The sequence below is a fragment of the Betta splendens genome, chromosome 11, assembly GCF_900634795.4.
Source record: "Betta splendens chromosome 11, fBetSpl5.4, whole genome shotgun sequence".
NCBI classification, from domain to species: Eukaryota; Metazoa; Chordata; class Actinopteri; order Anabantiformes; family Osphronemidae; genus Betta; species Betta splendens.
The window spans coordinates 5,313,546-5,334,010 of record NC_040891.2 but is presented as its reverse complement, the minus strand read 5'-3'; the positions used below and the strand labels follow the sequence as shown (position 1 = coordinate 5,334,010).

Below are 20,465 nucleotides of genomic sequence, written 5' to 3'. Positions count from 1 at the left end.
GTAAGAGGCTTTAGCAGAAAAGATCCCACTTTCATGTCCTCCACTGGCCCCCACTCCTTTTTTTTCCTCCTATATGCTTGTTTGTTCTTTCCGTCAAATTCCAAGAAACTGACAACAGGATTAAAGAGTCTGAAGAGGAGCCAAATGAGCTTTTGGGTCGTTCTCGCTCGGGCCGAGGCCTTTTGATGATCAGCGTAAACTGTGACTCACGCAGACAACGTCGAGGCGCTTCTGCACCGTACGAAAACACAGGACGACACGCGGTCTTGAAAAAAATAAATAAATAGAAAATAATAATAAAAAAATGCATCTCTGCCCTGCGTGATAGCTGGGGTTAGCGTTCACTCACACACTCCCTCATGTGCTAAATAATTCAGGAAGGACAACAAGACTCACCCCATCTCAGGGCTTAACCTCCCTGCTGTGCCTCATCACACACACACACACACACACACACACACACACACACACACACACACACACACACACACACACACACACACCCTCTCTCCAGTAAAAGAGCGCAAACCCATCCAAGGACACATAACACTACTAAATATTCCATTGTGTGGAAATGTATGTTTTTCTTTATTCAACAGAAAGTGAGTGCTCATTACTGAAAAGCATAATGATGATGAAAAGCAGATCGCGAGGCATAAGGGAACAGACATAATTACATCAAAGGGCTCCGAAACAGTGCCGCACGCGAGCGCAACGGACGAGCGAAGTGTTCCGTCCTGCTGTGTTTGTTTTGCCACCCTTTAAAGCTGCATATTTGATATGAACCCTCGCCAGCGGATTCTTTATTCAGCAGATGAGCGTTTTGCCGTCGTTCTGGACACCTTCGCAGGAGACGTCGGGCCGTGCCAATGAAATACTGTGCCGATATTTAAATCCATAATGTTGCCTTATTCATTTAATTTGATGCCCTTCACCGTTTTCCCATTAAGGTTAGAAGTCTGCTCCTCCACTTCCCAAAGAACTAAAACCTGACTCCAAGTCAGTTGGGCCCAAATTCTGCTCAGGGCTTTATTCTGAGGAGGGACCTACAACTGATTCAGGTAAAACAGGCTAGAACGTGGTGAGTGTCCTGCTGTAAACGACTGACGCATTCCAGTCAAATGTTCTTGTTCGCACGAGTTCACATATTAGGAGAATAATCGTCCGGTATTAGCAGCACACGTCCGGGTTCAGTCTGTGGGTCTGTACAGGTTTTCTACAGGTACCGCTGGACTCGGACCCAACCAACCTGCCTGCTGGTGCGTCATGGCCCGATGATGGCTCTCGCTCCTCTGTCCCCTCACTGCCGCCCTTCCAGGCCCGGTTCTGTTGGAGGTCTCCTCCGTCAGAGGGAGTTATGGCTGTCCACTGTTACAGAAGAGAAAAGGGGGGTTTTCTACACAGTTGCCCTTTTGTGATGCACATTTAGTTTTAATTATTGCTGCTTCTGCTAATAAAACTCAAAGACTCAAATTGAATGTATGGTGACTTGTTATAGTAGTAGTTTGCAGACATTACACTTCAGGCATCACAGCCTCTCCCTTGGCACAAATGAGCAGTCCATTTATTCTGCTTCCAACACATCAGCTACAATAACTCACAAGTACATTTTCACATACAAGGAGTAGGTGCATAAAGGACTTACTTTGTTTGTGCAACAGCCACTTTTAAAAAAAAAACTACCTTTAACCATCTTTCACAAACCCGCGCTGTGATTTTATTACTATATATATAGAATTCTTCTTCTTAACATCTTACAGTAGGAACATCCATAATTCCCAGGTCCTTCTGTGCCCAGGTGGCTGGTTCAAGCAGTCTCGCTTGCATCTCTGCATGTCTCTCACACACACACACACACACACACACACACACACACACACACACACACACACACACACACACAGTTTTACACCCAGACTGTGATATCGCAGCCTACACCAGATGACCAACTGTTTGGCTGCCTCTTGTCGGCCAGCCTGTGGTTCAGAGATCACAACACAGCTTCCAGACATTAACGTGACTCACTCTTAGCTGCAGTCACGTGTGTGTGTGTGTGTGTGTGTGTGTGTGTGTGTGTGTGTGTGTGTGTGTGTGTGTGTGTGTGTGTGCCAGCATCTCCTTGTTGCCTCCATCCACACAAGCGACGAGCGGCATTCGTCTCATTCCGCTTGTGCGGATGAAGTCATCGTCGAAATGCGGAGCGAAAAAACGGGAGGAAATGAAATACAGAGCGAAGATGATGAGGGAAGTTAAAGTTGAGTCCAGGTCCTGCACTGACCTCAAAGGACGCTTTCTTACCTCATTCGTTTCTCTGAACTTTACAGTTCTCTCTAATAGTTGGCGGTGAATGACTGCATGACAGAAGAATTTGGTTCATTTCTGGCATGCTTTAAGATGACTTTCAAATATTGCTCTGGGTTCATCAAAGTCTATTCACGACCTCATCTGTTGTTTTTCATAAAAGACAAGTGCTGAGTAAATACAGGAACCAATTCTCATAAAATAAAAGCACTTAAACAGTATTTTTTTATGAAATGCAGCTTTAATTTCCATTTCCTTTTATGGAGCACAGCCACGTTTAGGCTGCCTGTTGGGTATTCACGGATGTAATCAAAGTGAACGTGATGTATCGCTTCAAAGATTTCCTTTGGCAAAAAAAGAAAGCGCAAAAGTGTACATGCAGTGAACCTGAAACTTCAGCAGGAACCAGATGCGTGTCTCATCTCAGTCCACAAACACAAAATCGAAATGAAACGCCGGCAGGAAACGCTCTCAGAATGCTAAGAGGCTAGCGCTGTCATGCATCTTTGCATCGCACGTATAGTTTTACACCATATCTGTGCATGTGTGCGCGCACACGCAGGCTGAAAACAATTAATCAAACCTCTGAAGTTCAACAAACCTGTGGTACGGTTTTATGCCTTTGTGCCGCTGCAAATCTGCAGGAAAATATTAAATGAACGGGAACGACTCCATCAAAATGATGATCTCACTGAGCGGTTCTATTATAGCGCGTCCTTGACATCCAGACAAACGTCAATTATCTAGTTCCACTACGGTACTAAATGATTTTATCCAGTCAGTGTGGGCCAGACACCAGAAGGAAAGCATCATTCTATTGACGCTCCTGATCCCAAGAAGATACTGTAAAGCCTACAGAGCACTGAGATACAGTATTAGTGGGCTATGGATTTAATGCTATGTCAATTGATTAATTTTAGGGGCTTATGGGAAGATATAAAAAGTCTCACCAGCTGGTCTGATTATCAGTCTGACCAAATCTTTAAATTAAGTTTCTCATCTATACTGATGGAGTCCCTGCTCATTTTGTCACCATGTTACATTCTGAGACGCTGGTAACAGTCTAGATCCCCACACTTAATGGTTTTGTCCACCAGGTGCAGCAGGCTGATGAATATGCCAAAAACATAGAGCACTTACTGGTAAACCGGACCTGCAACAGCTGAGGCCTTAGTTTTGCTGTTTGCTGTGAATTGTGAAGGGAATTTAGATGAGATTTTCCGCGTTGCTGTTGTTTCGTCTTTCGATTGGCCAGTTTGTATGAAATGAACACACAACACAGCAAAGCCAACAATCCTGCACAGAAGGGACGCCCTCTTGATGACACTACCTCAATACTGGGAACTGTGTTTTCAATAAATTGTAATAAATCTCAAACTGAGACAAAAGTAAATCCAGCAAATATTGTTCCCTGTCAAAAACGGTCAAAAATCTCAATAATCACTGAAAAGTGATTTTATAAAATACAGGTTTTACAGCAGATGAGGCATCAGAGCCGACAGACGTGAGGAAGGCACTCACACACAGACAAGTTCAATTGAAGCTGATTGTATTCTCGGCGTAGACTTGTCTTTGTCCCTAAGCTCTGTCTAAATATTGCAGCAGATCGCGGTGAAAAGAGACGGCTATCCAGAGGATTCAACCCAATCTGCATATTCATCACAATTAATTAGGATTCCTCTCTCTGCCATCATTTTTTATCTTTCCCGCTTTATTTCTCAAGAGGCAACTCAAAGACAAAGCCGGGGCGGTGATCAGAATCAGTTATTAGCAGGGCCCGACGTGCACTCGCAGCCGCCGAGAGCGACTCCGTCTGCATCAGATACCGTGAGGAGTGTGTCATCGCGCTTTCGCTGCTAAACTTCCAGTGCGCTCTGTCACTTTGCCGCCGCCGCCTTTGTCTGGGCCGACGGCGCGCGGCTACGACGCTTTTAATTGCTCAAAGGCAACAAAAAGAGGCCGGGGCTGCTGATGGAAATGATGTTCCAGTGAGTCTGCAGTTATAACTTCAACTCAGTGTCAGGTGTTGACATTAGGAAACAGTCTTATTGGGAACTCAGTCATAGTTTGTGTGTAACTTTTGAAACGAAGCACAAACTACACACACACATTTTATTATGATATATATATATATAAAAGGGTGAATGTTGGAAAAAATAATAATATCCTGTTTATCAGCTTTTGGGCTGGGGATGACTTTGCCATCTGGCACCCTGGGGTGATGAATGTGCTGAAAGATCACACACGAAATGATACAAATGGGAGCGGGCGGCGCTGATGACAAAAGTTGTCCATTAAGCAGGTGGAACAGTCCTGGTGCGAAGACAGCATTTCCATGTTTATCCTGTTCACTGGTTCACCTCCTGCAGAGCTATGGGCACACACACACACACACACGCATGCACGCACGCACACACACGTGTCTCAGTGCTTAAAGTGATGCTAATCTGTGTCTGTGTGTTGCAGGAAGCCAAAAAAGCCACTTTGTCCTTTCTTTAAAACAAGGTACGACTGAGGTTCACACACTCCCTTCTGTATTTAGCTGCTGTGACCAACATGAACAGTAGGTTGACTCGATCAGCATTTTTATTGGCACTGAAACAGCGAGAAGCGTCTGCACGCGACGGGCCACAACACGGGACGCAGCAAAGGTCAAAGGTCGGCTGGATGACAGCGTCCAACCTCAACGTTGCCACTAATCTCATCTAACAACGTCCCTGAAGGCTCAAATCCATGCAGCCGACCTGACTGTCATTACAATGCTCCAGTTCCTTTTACTACTTTGTGGTAGAATGAACGCTTCACGTCATTACTGCTCTGTAAACACGTGTATTTTCGTGTGATGACTGTTTCTCGTTTTCCACCGTGGGCACAGTTGCAAGTAGGACTCCAGACTCTATAGAAACACAAAGTCTCCAGGATATAAATAGGCTTCTGGCTGTTTTGTAGCTTAACGCGCTTGTCTTGCTTTAGGAGGCGCAGCTTGTTAAATCCAGATTCATATCGAGAGCGTCAGGTTTCCCCAGCTTCACATCAACCTACAGTACTGGAGCAGCCTGACTAATGACACATACCTCTACAGCAGAGGAATGAGTCGGACTGTGCACCCAAGAAAAATGACAGCATCAGCTGTTTCAGCAACTGCCCCAAAACAACATGTGTTCAGGCTTAAGTGACAAACCTTAAGCCTCGAGCATCCGTATGAATTATGACTCTTGTCTGCTGTGACCAAAGGATTAAGGAGTGTGATGTTGATACACACACGCAGAGGCCACAAAGAGACGACATGGTGGTGGTTGGATGGGACAAGGAAGTGATGTGCAGGGGGTACGTCTGTGCTCAATTAGGCTGAGAGACGCGTCATTTTGCTTTACTCAGAAGAGAGAGAAGACTGGGTGAATTAAGTATCAGACGTAGTGTGGAGGCTGTGCTCTACAGCACGCGGGCTAAACCTGCTGCAGGTGATGCTGCTGGTTTTATTCATGTTCACATCATCAGGCCTGTTTCTATGCAGGTGGTCTGTCAGAGATTCTAATACTCCTACGAACCAACTGATCCCTAAACACGCCGTCCTCCAAAAGCAATATCCCATAGGTGTTAGATCCAATGATTGCATCATATTGTCTTCATATTCCTCAGAATGAACAATGTGCATTCACTGTCTCCATTCAATTATTCATGGTCGTCTTTTCATTTGCCACCTGTCTCGCCTGCGTTGGGTGTAATGTTGATCTGCTTGACATTCTGGGATGTTTAGTTACAGCTGCTCCATATGCTCAGTAAACCATCTTTGACATCAACTTGTGCATAATTAGCCCTCTGGTCTAAAAGCAGAATGTGAAACAACAAACTTCTAATGGTTCGTTCTCAACAACATGGCTGGATGTGGTTAACGGTGAGTAGTTCTTACTGTAAGATGTGCTGCCTGAAACCACACTTTGCCACTGAGAGCAACAAACAGGACTTGTGCTGTGATGATGGAGCATGAGGCCCAACCCAAGGGTGGAAGTAATAAATTTCAATTACTCTCCTCATCTGCAACCAACGCTTTTTTTTGTCTTCCCCCCCGCTGGGAGGTTTGTAATTTTGCTTCCAGGCATGTTTTGACTGAAATATTCCTCTTTGCTGAATTTCTAACTGTTTGTAGACTCATGTTTGTCATTTACTGGCCAGTTGCAATCATACTGGTTGGGTTGAGCCGATTCCAGCTCCGGTTGTTTATTTGGTTCATTACAGTATGTGGCCTTTGTTAATGATCTACTACTTAAACTCAACACCAAAGTGCAAATTTTGCAGAATAAATTTTCTCTGGAATGATATTTTTACTAAAGGATTAAAGCTTGCATAGAAGTGACACCAATTATTTACATCTTAACAAGTTAAAAGTACATTAATCAACTACTACATCAGTTTAAAACATTCTTTTTGATATTCATATTTCTTATTGTATTTATTCTAGAACAATGTTTAACTTGAGTAAAGCAAATAAAGTGGTTAAATATTCTTTTTGTTGCGAGGACCTTTTCATTAAACTTGTGTGCCCTCCACACGCGTTGCATTGTGGGTACCGTATTGCCTTTTTTTTACCGGCCATAAATAAAGATTTGTCCCTCATATTCTGTGAAGTTTTGAACCATATTTTAATGTTCCATGTTGAGTGTGATGGTGAATGTTGAACACCCCTAACACTTGGACGACCAGCTTCACAGCACACTTCCAGTAAAGGAACTGGTGCTACCAGGCCCTTTCCAGTTCTCACACACACACACACACACACACACACACACACACACACACACACACACACACACACACACACACACACACACACACACACACACACACACACACACACACACACACACACACACACACACCAACAGTGTGTCAAACCACAACACTCGTATTGCCAGGAAAGGGTCAAATTAATGGCTGACTTCGCAGCTCCAGGGCAAATGTACAAACACAGATACACACTAGACATTGAACACACACAAACACACACGATGATTTCCATTCCACTTCTCCACATTCTCCACCCTTACACTCGCTGCCACCCTCTGATTTTTCTTCCTTGTTCTCTCCCTTATTTGCATAATATACTCTGTCCTTCTGAAGCTCACAGTGGGTACAGGCGCGCACACACACACACACACACACACACACACACACACACACACACACAGTTGACAGATGGCACCACTGGCTTCAGACACAGCACAGGGTGGGAATGTAAAGGGAATGAGGGGAAGTGGAGAATGTTCTGGTAAAACAAACACACACACACACACACACACACACACACACACACACACACACACACACACACACACACACACACACACACACACACACACACACACACACACACACACACACACACACACACACACACACACACACACACACACACACACACACACACACGCAATAATACCATAATTATCCTGGGCACTGGCCTTGGCACTAACCTGGGGAAAACCCTGATGTGCCAGCTGACTGCACCCGATGACCTACCAAAACCAGCAGAGGAGGAACACACGTCACAACACATGAACAAATACAGCCATGCACGGCCTTATTTATGCAAAAACATGCATGCACACACGCGATCAGTCAAGTGGAAAGAAAATGCTGTGTATATGCAGGCAGAAGAAAATCATCTGTGTCTTCCATGTTTCTTCATCAATCTCTTGGTGGTGATGGCGGTTTGAGCACGTCTGCGCTGTCGGGCTCAGCTATCCTCGTAAAGCTTTGGGCCTGATTATCCAGTGATGACTCATCCAGGGAAAGAGAGAGGGAGAGAGGAGGAAAGAGGGAAAGAGAGAGAGGGAAGAGAACGAAGGGGGAGAGAGTGGCAGAGGTGAACTCAGTGCACGAGAACCCAACAACCAGGCCACCGGTTATATAGCTGCACACACAGAGCCAGAAGTACAAGATCTGGGCCTCGACTTGGACATGTGAGAGCTTAACTAAAATGAGGACAAATCACACACACACACACACGCACACACACACGTTCTCATCACACCAGATGCACACATAAACAGACAGACTTCTCTCGTTTAACCTGTCTCTTTTCGGCTTGTTTATCTCAGTGGGCACAAGATGAGCTTTCCGGCCGTCCAGTCCCGGCGTTCGCGACGCTGTTCTCACTAAGTGGTACATGTCGGGTCACATAATTAACTTGCTAATCACACGGAGAGAGGAAAATAACAAAAACAACAGGCTGTCGAGCACAGATCCGCAGCCGCTAGGCTTTGTTGTCGCCGCGAAAGTCATTGGAAAACATTGCATAACGTCTCCCACAACGTGATAACGGGGGGTGGGGGGGTCGGTGACATTTAAGATGGCCTCGACATGGGGTCTGGAGCCGATAGGAACGCATGTTGACATGCCTTCGCTAATACAGGCAAATATTTACATGTCTTAAACCAATCAACCTCTATTTATTAACACACATATTGCTGACGTTCTTTGTTTATATACTTTACTGCAGATCAATCTCACTTGTCTTCATTCTTGCACTTTAGTGCAGAGTTTGTACTGAGTGGGCTTGTGTCACTTCCTACTCGAGAACTATACATTCACAGCATATATTTTCACACATATGTAAACACCCACAACAATCATCCACGGTCCAAGTTTCTCCTATTTAAGTCGTACAACTTGGCGCCGTCACTTTAAGCGTTTTTGCATATGTTACATCCCCGAATATAGTTCCCAGCAGCGCCTCTGCTGAACTCGAGCTGAATATTTCAGAAGGCCCGTGCGCCAGCGCGCGCAGACGCGCACGGGCGCAGACCCGCTGAGGCTGATTGAACGGGACTGGGCGGCGTTCTCACAGCACCGACTGTCACCACAGTGAGAGGTCAAACAGAAACAGTAACACAGCTTATATAAGTCACAATAACAGACACGGGGGGAGAGAGGGGGGAGGGAGGTGTGGGTGTGCGAATGTGCGTTCGGAGTGGGGGGGGGGTTGGGTGTTTCTCACAATGGTTTTCAGATTATTGCACCAAAGGACATTTAGCTTTTAGGCCCAAAACCAGCAATAAATCAAAGCTGAACCAGTCTCTCTAGTAAAAGCAGAACTCCTTCTTCTTTTTTAATAGGCTTCACAAGCTAAAAAACAGCCTAATGGCTGAAGTAACCCAGATTTTGGATGGAAGGCAGCATGTTTTCAATGTAAAGTTAAGAAACACAGAAGACTGTGCAGGAAGACGGACGAGGGTGTAGCGTCACATCACAGCCGGGACAGAGAGGAAGAGGTGTGGAAGGGAAGGAGCGGGGGGCGACTTCTATAAGCAGAAGCTAAAGAGGTCAGACTGTGAGTTTCTGGGTCAGCGCGCATTAAACGAGCAGCTGCACCGAGCCGTCGTCCTCGGCGCTGTCGCTGCTCCTGCCGAGCGTTGCAGACAGCGCTCAGGGCGTCAACACACCAAGTCGCCCTTTACTCTGATCCGCCGTCAGGACGCAGGGAGCAGCGGCCGCGGAGCAGAGCGGACGGGCAGCAGCGGGGCGTGGGCACTGACTGGCAGGAACGTTAACCCGAACTCTCATAGGTAGCGGCAGCGTGCAACAGCACTGAGGGCATAAACTCCTGGGCCCAACGTGCACGGACCCAAAGCGCTGCCTGCAAGTCGCTGGGCTGCCAGGGATCTGGTTTAAACGCAGCCGGCTGTGAAATGCGGCCCGACTCCCGCTGATGCTCAGCGAAAGACCACGTAGGGGAGGATGACACAACACAAACGGCTCGGCGCACAACAAAGCCGTGGGTTTTACAGGTGGCCGTGTGAGAAGCTCGGCTTCGCCCTTGGATTCTGACGGCGAGGGTTTGCTGTGCTTGCTGGAGGGGTTATATCGCAATGGAGCCGTCGAAGGGAAGCGAAGCCACCGTGAATCCAAGACACTGGACGCACAAACAAAATGAAGACAACAACAAAATTGATGGAGATTACTGTCAAGGCTCAGGCTTCAGGGAAGGAAATCCAGATACTGTACAACCCATCAATCAGTCAAACCCATCAGACAAAAAACTGGGAAAACAGACACAAGTGCTGGAATAGAAGCTAAGGGTGCTGTTTAATACTACCTTATAAGGAAGTAATGTGTTTTCACTATGCCTGAATTCATTCATTTGTCAATTATTGGGCTAAATAAGAAGGATGTCTCAGGTGGCAACTTGTACACAACTAAACAAGCCTCTTTCACCTCATTCATGAACTAAGTCCTGGGTAAAGAGCCAAAATACAATTTGAGCGTAATCTTTCAGGGGAAAACGACAGACCTACCTGAACCGAGAGTAGTCGTTAGACAAAAGAGACAACGAAGAGCCGAAGAGAGCAAAAGGAAAGGGGAAAATATCTTTCCAATTATCAGCTCTGCAGCGTGTTCTTAAGAGCCGGCTGAAAGGACGAGTTATTAAGCTTTAATGCACCACGGCATAGAAACCATTCAAGGCCTTCTGCCTCATTAGCACTGCGACCACACGGGCGCTGCGCGCGCGGGCGCGGGCGAGCACGCGGCGGCGGCGGCTAAGCGCCCGGCACACCGCTAAACACTTAAACACGGGTAATGAGAGTGTGAGTGCTCGCTAGTCCGCTTACAGAGGGAATAATTGCAGATTTAGCCAACAAGGGCATTTTCATTCCCCCTGTATAGATGAGATTAGGGCACAGACAGAAAACAGAAGTCACATTTTCCTAATAAAACCACTCAACAGGGGAGAGAATGCTGTTAGAGCCGTGCCTCGAGAGATTATATAATATGTATGAAAGCATTTGATAAATCCTTGAGCAAAGGAGAGGGGAAAAAAAAAAGATTTAATCACTTTTTTGCAGATGTAACATACTTTTCATGAAAAAAGTATAGCTGGAGGTCATGCTAGAAAGAAATTCCTCGTGGAATATGCACCTAATATTTGAATTCCACTCCTTGTGGTCTACTCTTAAAAGCAAACAAACAGCATGATGAGATTTCTGCCGATGATATATTGCCCAGGTTGATATCTGTGTATTATTGTTTGGTGTGGGTTGATTCTACAAACAAAGCTGGAATTGATTCTGCTTATTAAAATCCACCGCGTAATTTCTGCAGGGATCCGTCAGCCCATCGGGTTTTCCGGCCCCCCTGAATGAAAATAACTGACAGGCGGGAGGTGGAGCGAGAGGAGAGGAGAGGACGAGGGCGACCCGAACCAGTTGGCCGGCGTTTGAAGCCACTCTGCAGCGCTGGGGCTTTTACTCTGCCAGACGCCACCGTGCAAACGCATTAGCAGGACAAAACGCCCTCAGACATCCACTCCAAGTGCCCGGAATCAATGAAGAAGCATGGGTTGCGGCGCGTCTGCTCAGTCAGCCACTAACTCTCCTTCTGCCCGTCGCCGCATCCAGTGATCATCGGCACACGCGTGCGCGCCGTGGCCCCGGGTTTGATGAGGGTGATTTATCGTGGATGGGATGATTAATGCGCCTGCTCCAAGATGCTGAGTGAGATTGATGCCGCCTGCTATCCCCTCCATGCCTAATCTTTCATCCTTACAGTAAATATGACACAATGTCCATATGCACGCGAAAACAGCCTGATTAGAAACAGCTTGCAAGCCCTCGTCCCTTTTAATGATTACATCCAAAGGCGCGCTCTCAGTCAAACGGCTGTTTCCCCTTAATGAAATTAGCTGATCGCATTGTCTGCCTCCTCGAAGCGCGAGGTAAGGAGTTTCCACGAGGGTCACTCGGCTAAGTAACCCTCGTTAAGCATCTCCGATGCAAATGGGATGCAAATGTGGTTAAAACGAAACAGTGGTTAATTTGGCCTTGTGACTTTGCAAACAGTCACAGGAGGATCGCATGCAAATGCGATGCAAATGACAACGGACGGTCTTCAACTCTGTTGGCGAAAGGCTTTGGGTTCACATCAGGTAGCGTCTATGCAAATATTTGATGTATCCAAGTGGAAAATAAAAGAAAGCAAATAGCCACTGGAGAGAGGGGTGGAGTGATGGAGGAGGTTCATAACAGGTCAGGAGGCTGTCATCACACCAGCTGAAGCATTATACACCCACACCACATGGCCCGGTGCGAGACAGGAAAAATACAAACCTCAAACCAGAGAACAAGAGGGAAGCAGACATTACATTCCGACCGCTCCACATTTACCAGAGCCAGAACCCAGCTGTGTGTGATCCAGGCAACTCCTACATCATCTGGGGCCGTGCCTGGTGAATTAACTCCTCGTTTCCTGCCTGACAGGGCTGGAGTCATGCTAACACTTGACAGAGTGTGTCTGAATGTAAAGCCTGGTGTAAAGAGGTCAAACCTTTGTACAGACAAGCCCCTAAGGACCATGTGGCCGAGGCAAATCGCTTTATCCAGTGTTAGGTCCACGGCGATGGGAAGGATTCCTGTAGACACAAACAGGTTTCTGATCCTCCTCTGTGCTCCATCAGCATCTACAACAGTAACAGTAACAGACTCGCGCTCCGTGACCTCACAGTCGGCGTTTCCCTATTTCCACGTATCCAACACACCTGCCTGGCCCTGTGCAAAAGACAAGGTTACAGCGACCTGCAGGTGGCCGTTATCGGCACCTTGCAAAAGGCAAATCACAGTCATCTATAAAAGTGTCTGTTTAGGTGAGTCCGTCGGGGGTTTGCACCTGGCTGGAGAGAAAGCGCAGCTTCCTTATCGTCGCACACCTGCTATGATCGGCGCACCTCACTCGCGGCCATAAAACTGGGCTGGAGCTCCACACTGACCACACCCTTGATTTCTAGTGGAGTTCGATTCTCACTTAGTTTCACTGTGGAGATTTTCCTTGTCAAGAACTTTCCCAAAGGCCTCGCTTATTGTTAGCTAAAGGGCAAAGGTGCACAGTTTTTCATAAAATGGATTAATAAATAATACTCTAAGTGAATGCAGCTCTACTGTGCATCGCAGCTCATCAGCTCTATATCATAGAGGCAGGTACAGACGTTTCATCTTATTATCACACGCTGCCAGGGTTTATCCAGAGGCCCCGTTAGTCCGTCTGCACAGTAAACAAGCGCACCTTTCCATTCCCTATACTATACTGTGCACCGTGAGCTACGGGTGATGAATCAAACCACTCCTGGCCTGCTCGCTGACTATTCATTTCATTCATAAACCCAAAATATTACAACGGCCGTCCATTGGCTGCCGGGGCGCGACGCAAAAAGACGGCGCGCGCTCGGCAGCCAATCAGGGATGAGTAGTACATTCTCTCCCTCTCTCTGGTGTTTTCGTGCTCCCTCTTTAACCCTCGCTCGATTTTGTTCTCTCTGCCTCGCTCTCTTCTTGCCTCAGTGCATTGCAGCAGTCAAAACAACAGCCCGGCTGAGGAGTGTGTGGCGTACAAACAAGTGCCATATTTTGAGGTTTGGGGCAGCGGGACTAGAATATGAGCCCCCATGTGAGGAAGGGTTCACACTTGTTCAGAGTCACTGCTGAAACCCCCGAGAGACTTAAGTGTGGACTCCGTCCTAACTGATGCTTTAGGCACAGCCATCTCAACATTTTGTTCATGCACTTTAAACCCCCCACTGTACATTATTTACTCGTAGGCGACAGGGAAAAGCACTTTAAAAATGAAACTTCATTGAGCGATTGATCAGTTGATTGACAGCTATATCGACTGATCTTTAAGTGAGCCCCCCCCCACCTCGAGAAGAGAAGGGGGCTGACGTCAGGCCTAATTCAATATGACCCAGTTCAATATTCACTTTGTTTTTTTCCTTCACGCGCTGAAACTTTGTGGCACGGAGACGCAGGAACACACGTGAATCAATAACGGCAGTGATCCAGTGACTCTCGATGAACTCGAAGCAAGTGTGCCACTGTTTGTGGGGAACTGGGTTGACAGGGTTCATTCGAGGTTCTGAGGTCCAACACTGCCATCTATGGACCTGTCTGGATACTGCAGCCTCCCAACAGATTACATCATCATGTTGAGGGCACTGATGTGTTTTTCTAAGATGCTGAGACTCAAACAAAGGGAACAGGGAGCGAGATAGTAGAATGTATATACTAGAATAGTACAGGACAGGGCTTAATTTCAAAGGTCTATATGTAAACAAATGTGACATTATTGTGCTCCCCAAAAAATAGACATTAGCATGAATCGTAAATATGTCATTTGGATGATAAATCAAAACAATACACTGATGTGGGCTGATGACAGCTTTCTTTTAAACTGAAAGAGATCAAACTGAATTTTGGTTTGGGGGTTTCATTTCCTTACTTCCTATTGTAGCAGTCAAACAAATCTTTTCCACATAATTTCTAAGACATAGTTTACAGCAAAGCTAAAAACTTAGACATCTGATTTGCTGAAACCAGAGCTCGTTCCCCTGCTTTCTGTATCTGGACACTGAAAACCGATTTGAATCCAGATTCTTTTGTTTATAGAAACATTTCCTCATTCGGGACCTTGAGCACCAACCTTCTCATTATCCATCGATTTTCTACCGCTGAATCCCATGTGGGGTCGCGGGGGGGCTGGACCTGTCCCAGCAGATTGAGGGCAGGAGGCAGGGTACACCCTGATCAGGTCGCCAGCCTATTGCAGGGCACCTTCTCATTTTTAAAAGGTGTAACATTTGCCAGTATTCACATCTGAAAACAAGCACAGTTCAACTGTAAGGTCTACTTTAGTTCTAACTACACACTACACTGTAAGCAAGAGTCTGTTTTGCTAGAATAATAATGCTTCCGAGAGGAGAAGCCAGAGTTTCCCCTGCCAATAGATTCCAAAATTAAGATTTTAAGGTCAATGATAGCAGTAAAAGAATTTTAGGACAGGAATTGGAATCATTTTCACCTGAGGCTCCAGCGTGATCACAACAACCACCTCCAGATGAAGATGGCTAACCTGTCGTTTCATAACATCCCAACCGCTTGACTGAATAACAAGGATTGCGTGTGAGTACACTGCCTCCTAGTGCCTGTATAGATTTTGTACTGAGCCCAGCTGGATTTCAGTGGACGAGTGATTTCAAACAGATTCAAAGAGAACACGGCACATTAAGGAACTATAACAGCACAGCAGACTTTAATTTCAGCTCAAACAAGTGTTTTTATGACAGGTCCTGTGTATGAATTTATTCGGAAGGTTATATAAATGAAGTCAAGACATTGTCCTACCGGCTCCCCAGTACAAAGTCCAGGAAATTCCAGATTGAGCCCATGCGTGAATGCAGCAAGTAGCTGACTGGGGAATTCACAGCAAGTAAGGGGGTGTTTCCTTTCAGTTGATCCATCCATTGTCCCAGACCTCTCTGCCTCAGAAAACCAGGCCAGAGATGAATATGTCATGTACCATTAGAACATACCCTTAGCAGCACTCAACACACACCAAGCAGTTACTACCTTTTACCAAACCTAAGTCAGCCTAAGTGCTGCATGTGTGAAAGTACACTCACTCAATGTCAGGACCTGATTCTATAAATAAAGTTTATATGGATGCGAGTATATACCACTAATGTAAACAACACACCAAAAAACCAAAAGAACAATTTATTATTAGATTATAGAAGTATTTAAAACAGCATTATCCCACTGCTTGTACTATTTAAAGCTAATAAAAGCAATGCTAAGACAGCTTTTTTTGCCCAACATAGGTTTTATTACATTTCTTTCAATGAATGATAATATAAAACAGCCTAGAGTACTAAGAGTGTGTCTCAAAGACAAAGATTTGAACTTTGACTGCTAAAATAACGTCTACCAGTGTCTACTGCACAGGGAGATAATTGGAAAAGGTAAATAGATCAATCTTGAACGGCAACTCCAGAAGTAAAAAGAGTTCACATCAGTATTTCACTTAATTGTGTGACAAGAAATTATCTAATTCTGCCTCAAGTCTTCTAAATAAGAAAAGATTTTTAACATGTGGCTCTAGTAGGTTGTGTGATAAAAGTTAAACACTGTGTGTTTTGGACAAGTCAGCACCATCAACTGAAGGAAAAAAAAAACAACATTAGAGGCAACGTGTCCTTTATTTATAAATTTGAACCTCTGGTTGAAGCCATGGTAACTGTAAGGGATAATCACCTGACAGATGCTGTGCTCTGCTGCGATTCACCAACCAAATAAAAAACAGCTAATTTCTAATGACTCAGTTTTCCGCTATGACTTACCAACTCACTGGTCTTAAAGCAGTATAGCCAACAGCAGTCATATTATTCATCCCTTACTATATCCCTGTCAGATCAGAACTCTCTATTGGCAATAGTCTGAGCTGAGGTATAATGAGAGCAGAACAGATATGTTTATGCCAGAGGCAGAGACAGCCAATAACCTTGACCTTGTTGTCTCTTCATCAGTGCAAGGTGACGAGAGAACAGCCCTCTGATATGAAGCGCAGACTCAGAGTCTGCATTAGAATGGCTAGGAAACTAGGACACAAAACCAACATGACCTTAGAACCAAAGAATAATGAATCACAGGTGCAGAAGCTGAACAGAGGATGCAAGTTCTGTCAGAAGCAGACCAGTCTCAGTGTTGACATTTGAGGGAGAAATTATACAAACATTTATCCATGAAAGTAAGTCTGTGTGGAGACAGCACACTAAGATAATTAAGCCACAGAAGATCTCACTTAGCGGTTAATAGCATATGGTCTCTACAAGCCCTATCAAATGTAACGACTATGATTCTATTCACATAGCAGAGTCGTATTGAATCTCAGTACATTGTCCACAAGAGACATAAAAGAAAAACTCACATTCAAATCTGCTCTTTGGTATTTTATTGTATTCCCTTAGTAGCCTATTTGAAGGTATCCACTGCCTCCAACTGATTTATTTTGCAAAATAGCTTCTTAGTGGATAGCCATATCCAGGGGCAATTGGTCCAGTTCAACAGAGCTGAAGAGGTCAGTAATGCCTCCATCCTCAGCTAAGTTCAGCACATACTCCTCCCCATTAAGAGAGAAGGCCAGAGATGGAGTAAGGGTGACAAAGCTCTGTTGGTCTTCAGATGGGGGTTGACGGGAGGTGGGAGAAGTGGGCATGGGGGTGACTGGGGTGAGAGTAACTGCTGAGGAACGTTGTATTGGCTCAGAGAGTGAATTGAGATTAGTACCGTTTCCGGATGTGTGTTTAGCATCATCTGAAAAGATGGGAGTATGGGTAAAGTGAAACGGATGAAGAACAAGGATGAGCAATGAAGGTTTTAAAACCCAAAGCAAAACTGAAGCAAGAAGTGATGATAAACCTAAATAAAACTATGAGAAAAGCACAGATGTATTTCCTCCCCCTTTGTTTTAACTAATAAATCAAAAACAATGTGTATTGAGACGGACTATTACATTTTTAAATGCAAGGCTCACCTTTGCAAGATGCCTGAAGGAAGGATAAGTAGGAAGGATGAGAAAGAGTAGAAGAGGGATACCCAGTGGTGGATGAGTTTAAGCAGCTACTGTCCGCCACAGGATCACCTGTAGTGTCCATAGGGGTGCTTTCATCAGAGCATAGGTACACCTCAATGGGCCCCTGGGTGCTGAGGAGGTGGATTTGAAGGCTCTGGGAATGAGAAAGGTAAAACATTTGTTTAGCTTATTTATATGTATTTTTAAATACTCTGAACACAAGCTTTGACTGAAGTTTCAAAACAGTTCTGCTTTACCTCCTCTGGATGTGGGACTTCCAGTTTTGTCTCTGCAGGGGCTTTTATAACAATCACAGTCTGGTCCCTTAAAGTGGGAATTCTTTGGACATCTTCGTATGTCAAATATGCAAATGTAACCCAACAAGTCAAGGAAATTGCTCAACGTAGAATGGTAAAACATTTAATAAACTCATCCAAAAACAAAACGTGTTTGCGTTTTCATTATGAACGCTTACTAGTGTTCCAGGAACAAGTCAAGTACAACATGGTGTGTAGATTTCCTAAAAAAAGCTTTGAGCAAAATCATTCAACCAAACCTTGCAAGAAATAGACGACACAGAGCATAATAAAGCTGACTGTCCAGAGAAAGGATATCTTTGAAAGCGACTGTCCTCACACATCAAGCGAGCCTGCTGCGTACAGTTCAGGATCAGGTCATCCAACCTCTTCTCCTCCACCGTGAGATCATGCAGATCCTTATGTAGTTGAGACTTTATGCTGCCCCTTTAAACACACATTTGAGCAGATACACAGAATTCACTCCAAAAAGAAATTGAAAGGATTTCAAAATTAAACGTTATGATATCTGAACACACAACAACAGTAAAATAACTAAATACCTGTGCTCCGCTTAAACATGCATCTAAATTTACTTGTACTTACAGCCATTCAATGCAGTTCTTAGATTTCTTTTTGATGAGCTGGATGCCTTCCAGGACATTGGTGATATCGTAGACGCGCCTCTTTGGAGCATTGAGCTTCTGGGAAACAATATTTAGATCCAACACCCCGTCACCAGAGCACCGCAGGAGTTCTGCAAACTTTCTTGTTAGCAGGGTCAGCGAGGTGTCAGCACGAGACTTCTCAAACAGGGATTCGCGCACTGTGAGATGAGCCGGAGCTGGGAAGACAAGTGTATACTGGCTACTAAACTCAGCTAACACCACTTTTGACTTTGAAGTGAGCCAACAATTCTTGCAATATGGTTTTTACTGATTGATCAAGCTTTTGTAGTTTTCATTAAGCACTCCACAAACTAAATATATCACCCATCATTGGTACAATATTGACAAGGTGTATCTTTGGTAGGTCCTTACACAGGCATGTGTACTGAAAACTCTAAAGAGGGGTTATTACAATACTAGGTCTTACTTTTTCCACTTGAGTGCGTAATAGACTCCATGGGTGTTTTGGTTGTGGTGGTCCTGCCACCATCCTGAAGATCCTGGCCGTCACTGCCTTCCAGCTCCAGCCTTCTCCCTGTCTGACAAACAGAAATTCACCCTTGTGAGCAATCAGCACACACAAGTAGAACATCTGGTGTCATATTGTGCATTTTAGACTTGTGTGAGCGTTTAATTATGTTCATAAATCTAATAGCTCACAAGGGCAGCCATTTTGAGCAGTAACAAACCATAAACTTGTGAATTAATTCAATTAACTTGTGCCTTCAGGTGTGTGTGACTAGAAACAACGTTCACGTCTTTAATATGAAACATTACGTAACGATACTAATAATTGGCGTTTGTCATTACCTGTTGATTGGGAAACAGGCTAGCTTCCCTCAGCAGTGTTTAGCTAGTTGGATCAACATCTCCCATCCCCCTCCCATGCTCGCCCAGGGCCTTCACAGTATTTGGTTTTAGACAATAAGAACGTACAGTCCACTACTTACTTGTGTATTCGCACAGAAACTTTTTTTCTGCCCTGGTGTGTTTTGCACTCGCTGAGCAAAATGTGCGAAATTATGCACAGATAAGCCGCGATGTGATGCCTCAGTAAAAGGTAAAACACGCGCTAAGTCACCGGAAATAGATAGCGGGCAGACCCTCAAAACTCCGCCTTCAAGTTAAAAGCATGCCCTTCCCACATGTAAACATAAGCGCTGTATTCTTTTATTGATGACTGTCAACGTGTTTACTACAGCATCAATTCGAGCAGCATTGTGTGGCCTTATAAAGGAATAATTTGCCCAAACATAATTGTCCTCTATCCACAATAAAATGAGCATGTCATTTGAAGTAATCTTGGTTCTCCCTCTTTGTGATCTTGTATTGTATATGTAATTTTGTGGGAGTTTTGTGTGTCTTTTTGGTCGTTTTATTGGTCACCATCAGAGATTGTTTTTAAGTTTTAAGTTTAAGATTTGGCGCTATATAAATAAAATTGAAGTGTGTTTGTGTTTTATTTTATTTGATATGTTATAATCGTTTAATCAAATATGACGACTGAATCAAACATTGATTTTACACATAAATAGTGCACCTTTTTTAATGTGACAAGATGAAGCAATGTGTGATCCACCTTAACTTTGTCTTTTAAAGTAAATCCCAAAGCTTTATTTTGAAAACAAACGCAACGCTTCCGTTATGAGAATGCGTAAACATCAAGTACCTGACGCATCTGATTAAAGTTGCCTTTCGAGTTACTCATGGAGAGTCGCGCGTTGTTTTATAAAGACTCCACTGGGACTAAAAAAACACGTTTTTCATCATGAGTGTGTTGCTACAATTCATAATGTGTGCGTCATCAACA

The 20,465-nt window shown here is 44.7% G+C and overlaps 1 protein-coding gene across 1 annotated transcript; it reads right to left on the bottom strand.

Moving 5' to 3' along the window:
• Positions 1–559: 559 nt before the first annotated feature.
• e2f3 (E2F transcription factor 3) lies at positions 560–19,766 on the bottom strand. The gene is made up of 8 exons (XM_055512808.1): positions 19,606–19,766; positions 19,083–19,194; positions 18,594–18,831; positions 18,306–18,434; positions 17,949–18,063; positions 17,761–17,845; positions 7,773–7,814; positions 560–1,368 (listed from the first exon to the last, which is right to left on the bottom strand). The coding sequence occupies exons 2-8, from the start codon at positions 19,111–19,113 to the stop codon at positions 1,346–1,348; spliced, it is 663 nt and encodes a 220-aa protein (XP_055368783.1). The 5' UTR covers positions 19,114–19,194; positions 19,606–19,766; the 3' UTR covers positions 560–1,345.
• Positions 19,767–20,465: the final 699 nt, after the last annotated feature.

Bases quoted from the DNA above. Each gene is read 5' to 3' on its own strand.
- e2f3 (XM_055512808.1), bottom strand. From the start codon at position 19,113: ATGGAGTCTATTACGCACTCAAGTGGAAAAA. The intron at 7,815-17,760 runs GTGATCCTGTGG...TGGTTTTGGTAG, and splicing joins CACCCCTATGGACACTACAG to GTCATCGGGTGCAGTCAGCT. The intron at 1,369-7,772 runs GTTAGTGCCAAG...CTTCTGTAACAG, and splicing joins CACATCAGGGTTTTCCCCAG to TGGACAGCCATAACTCCCTC.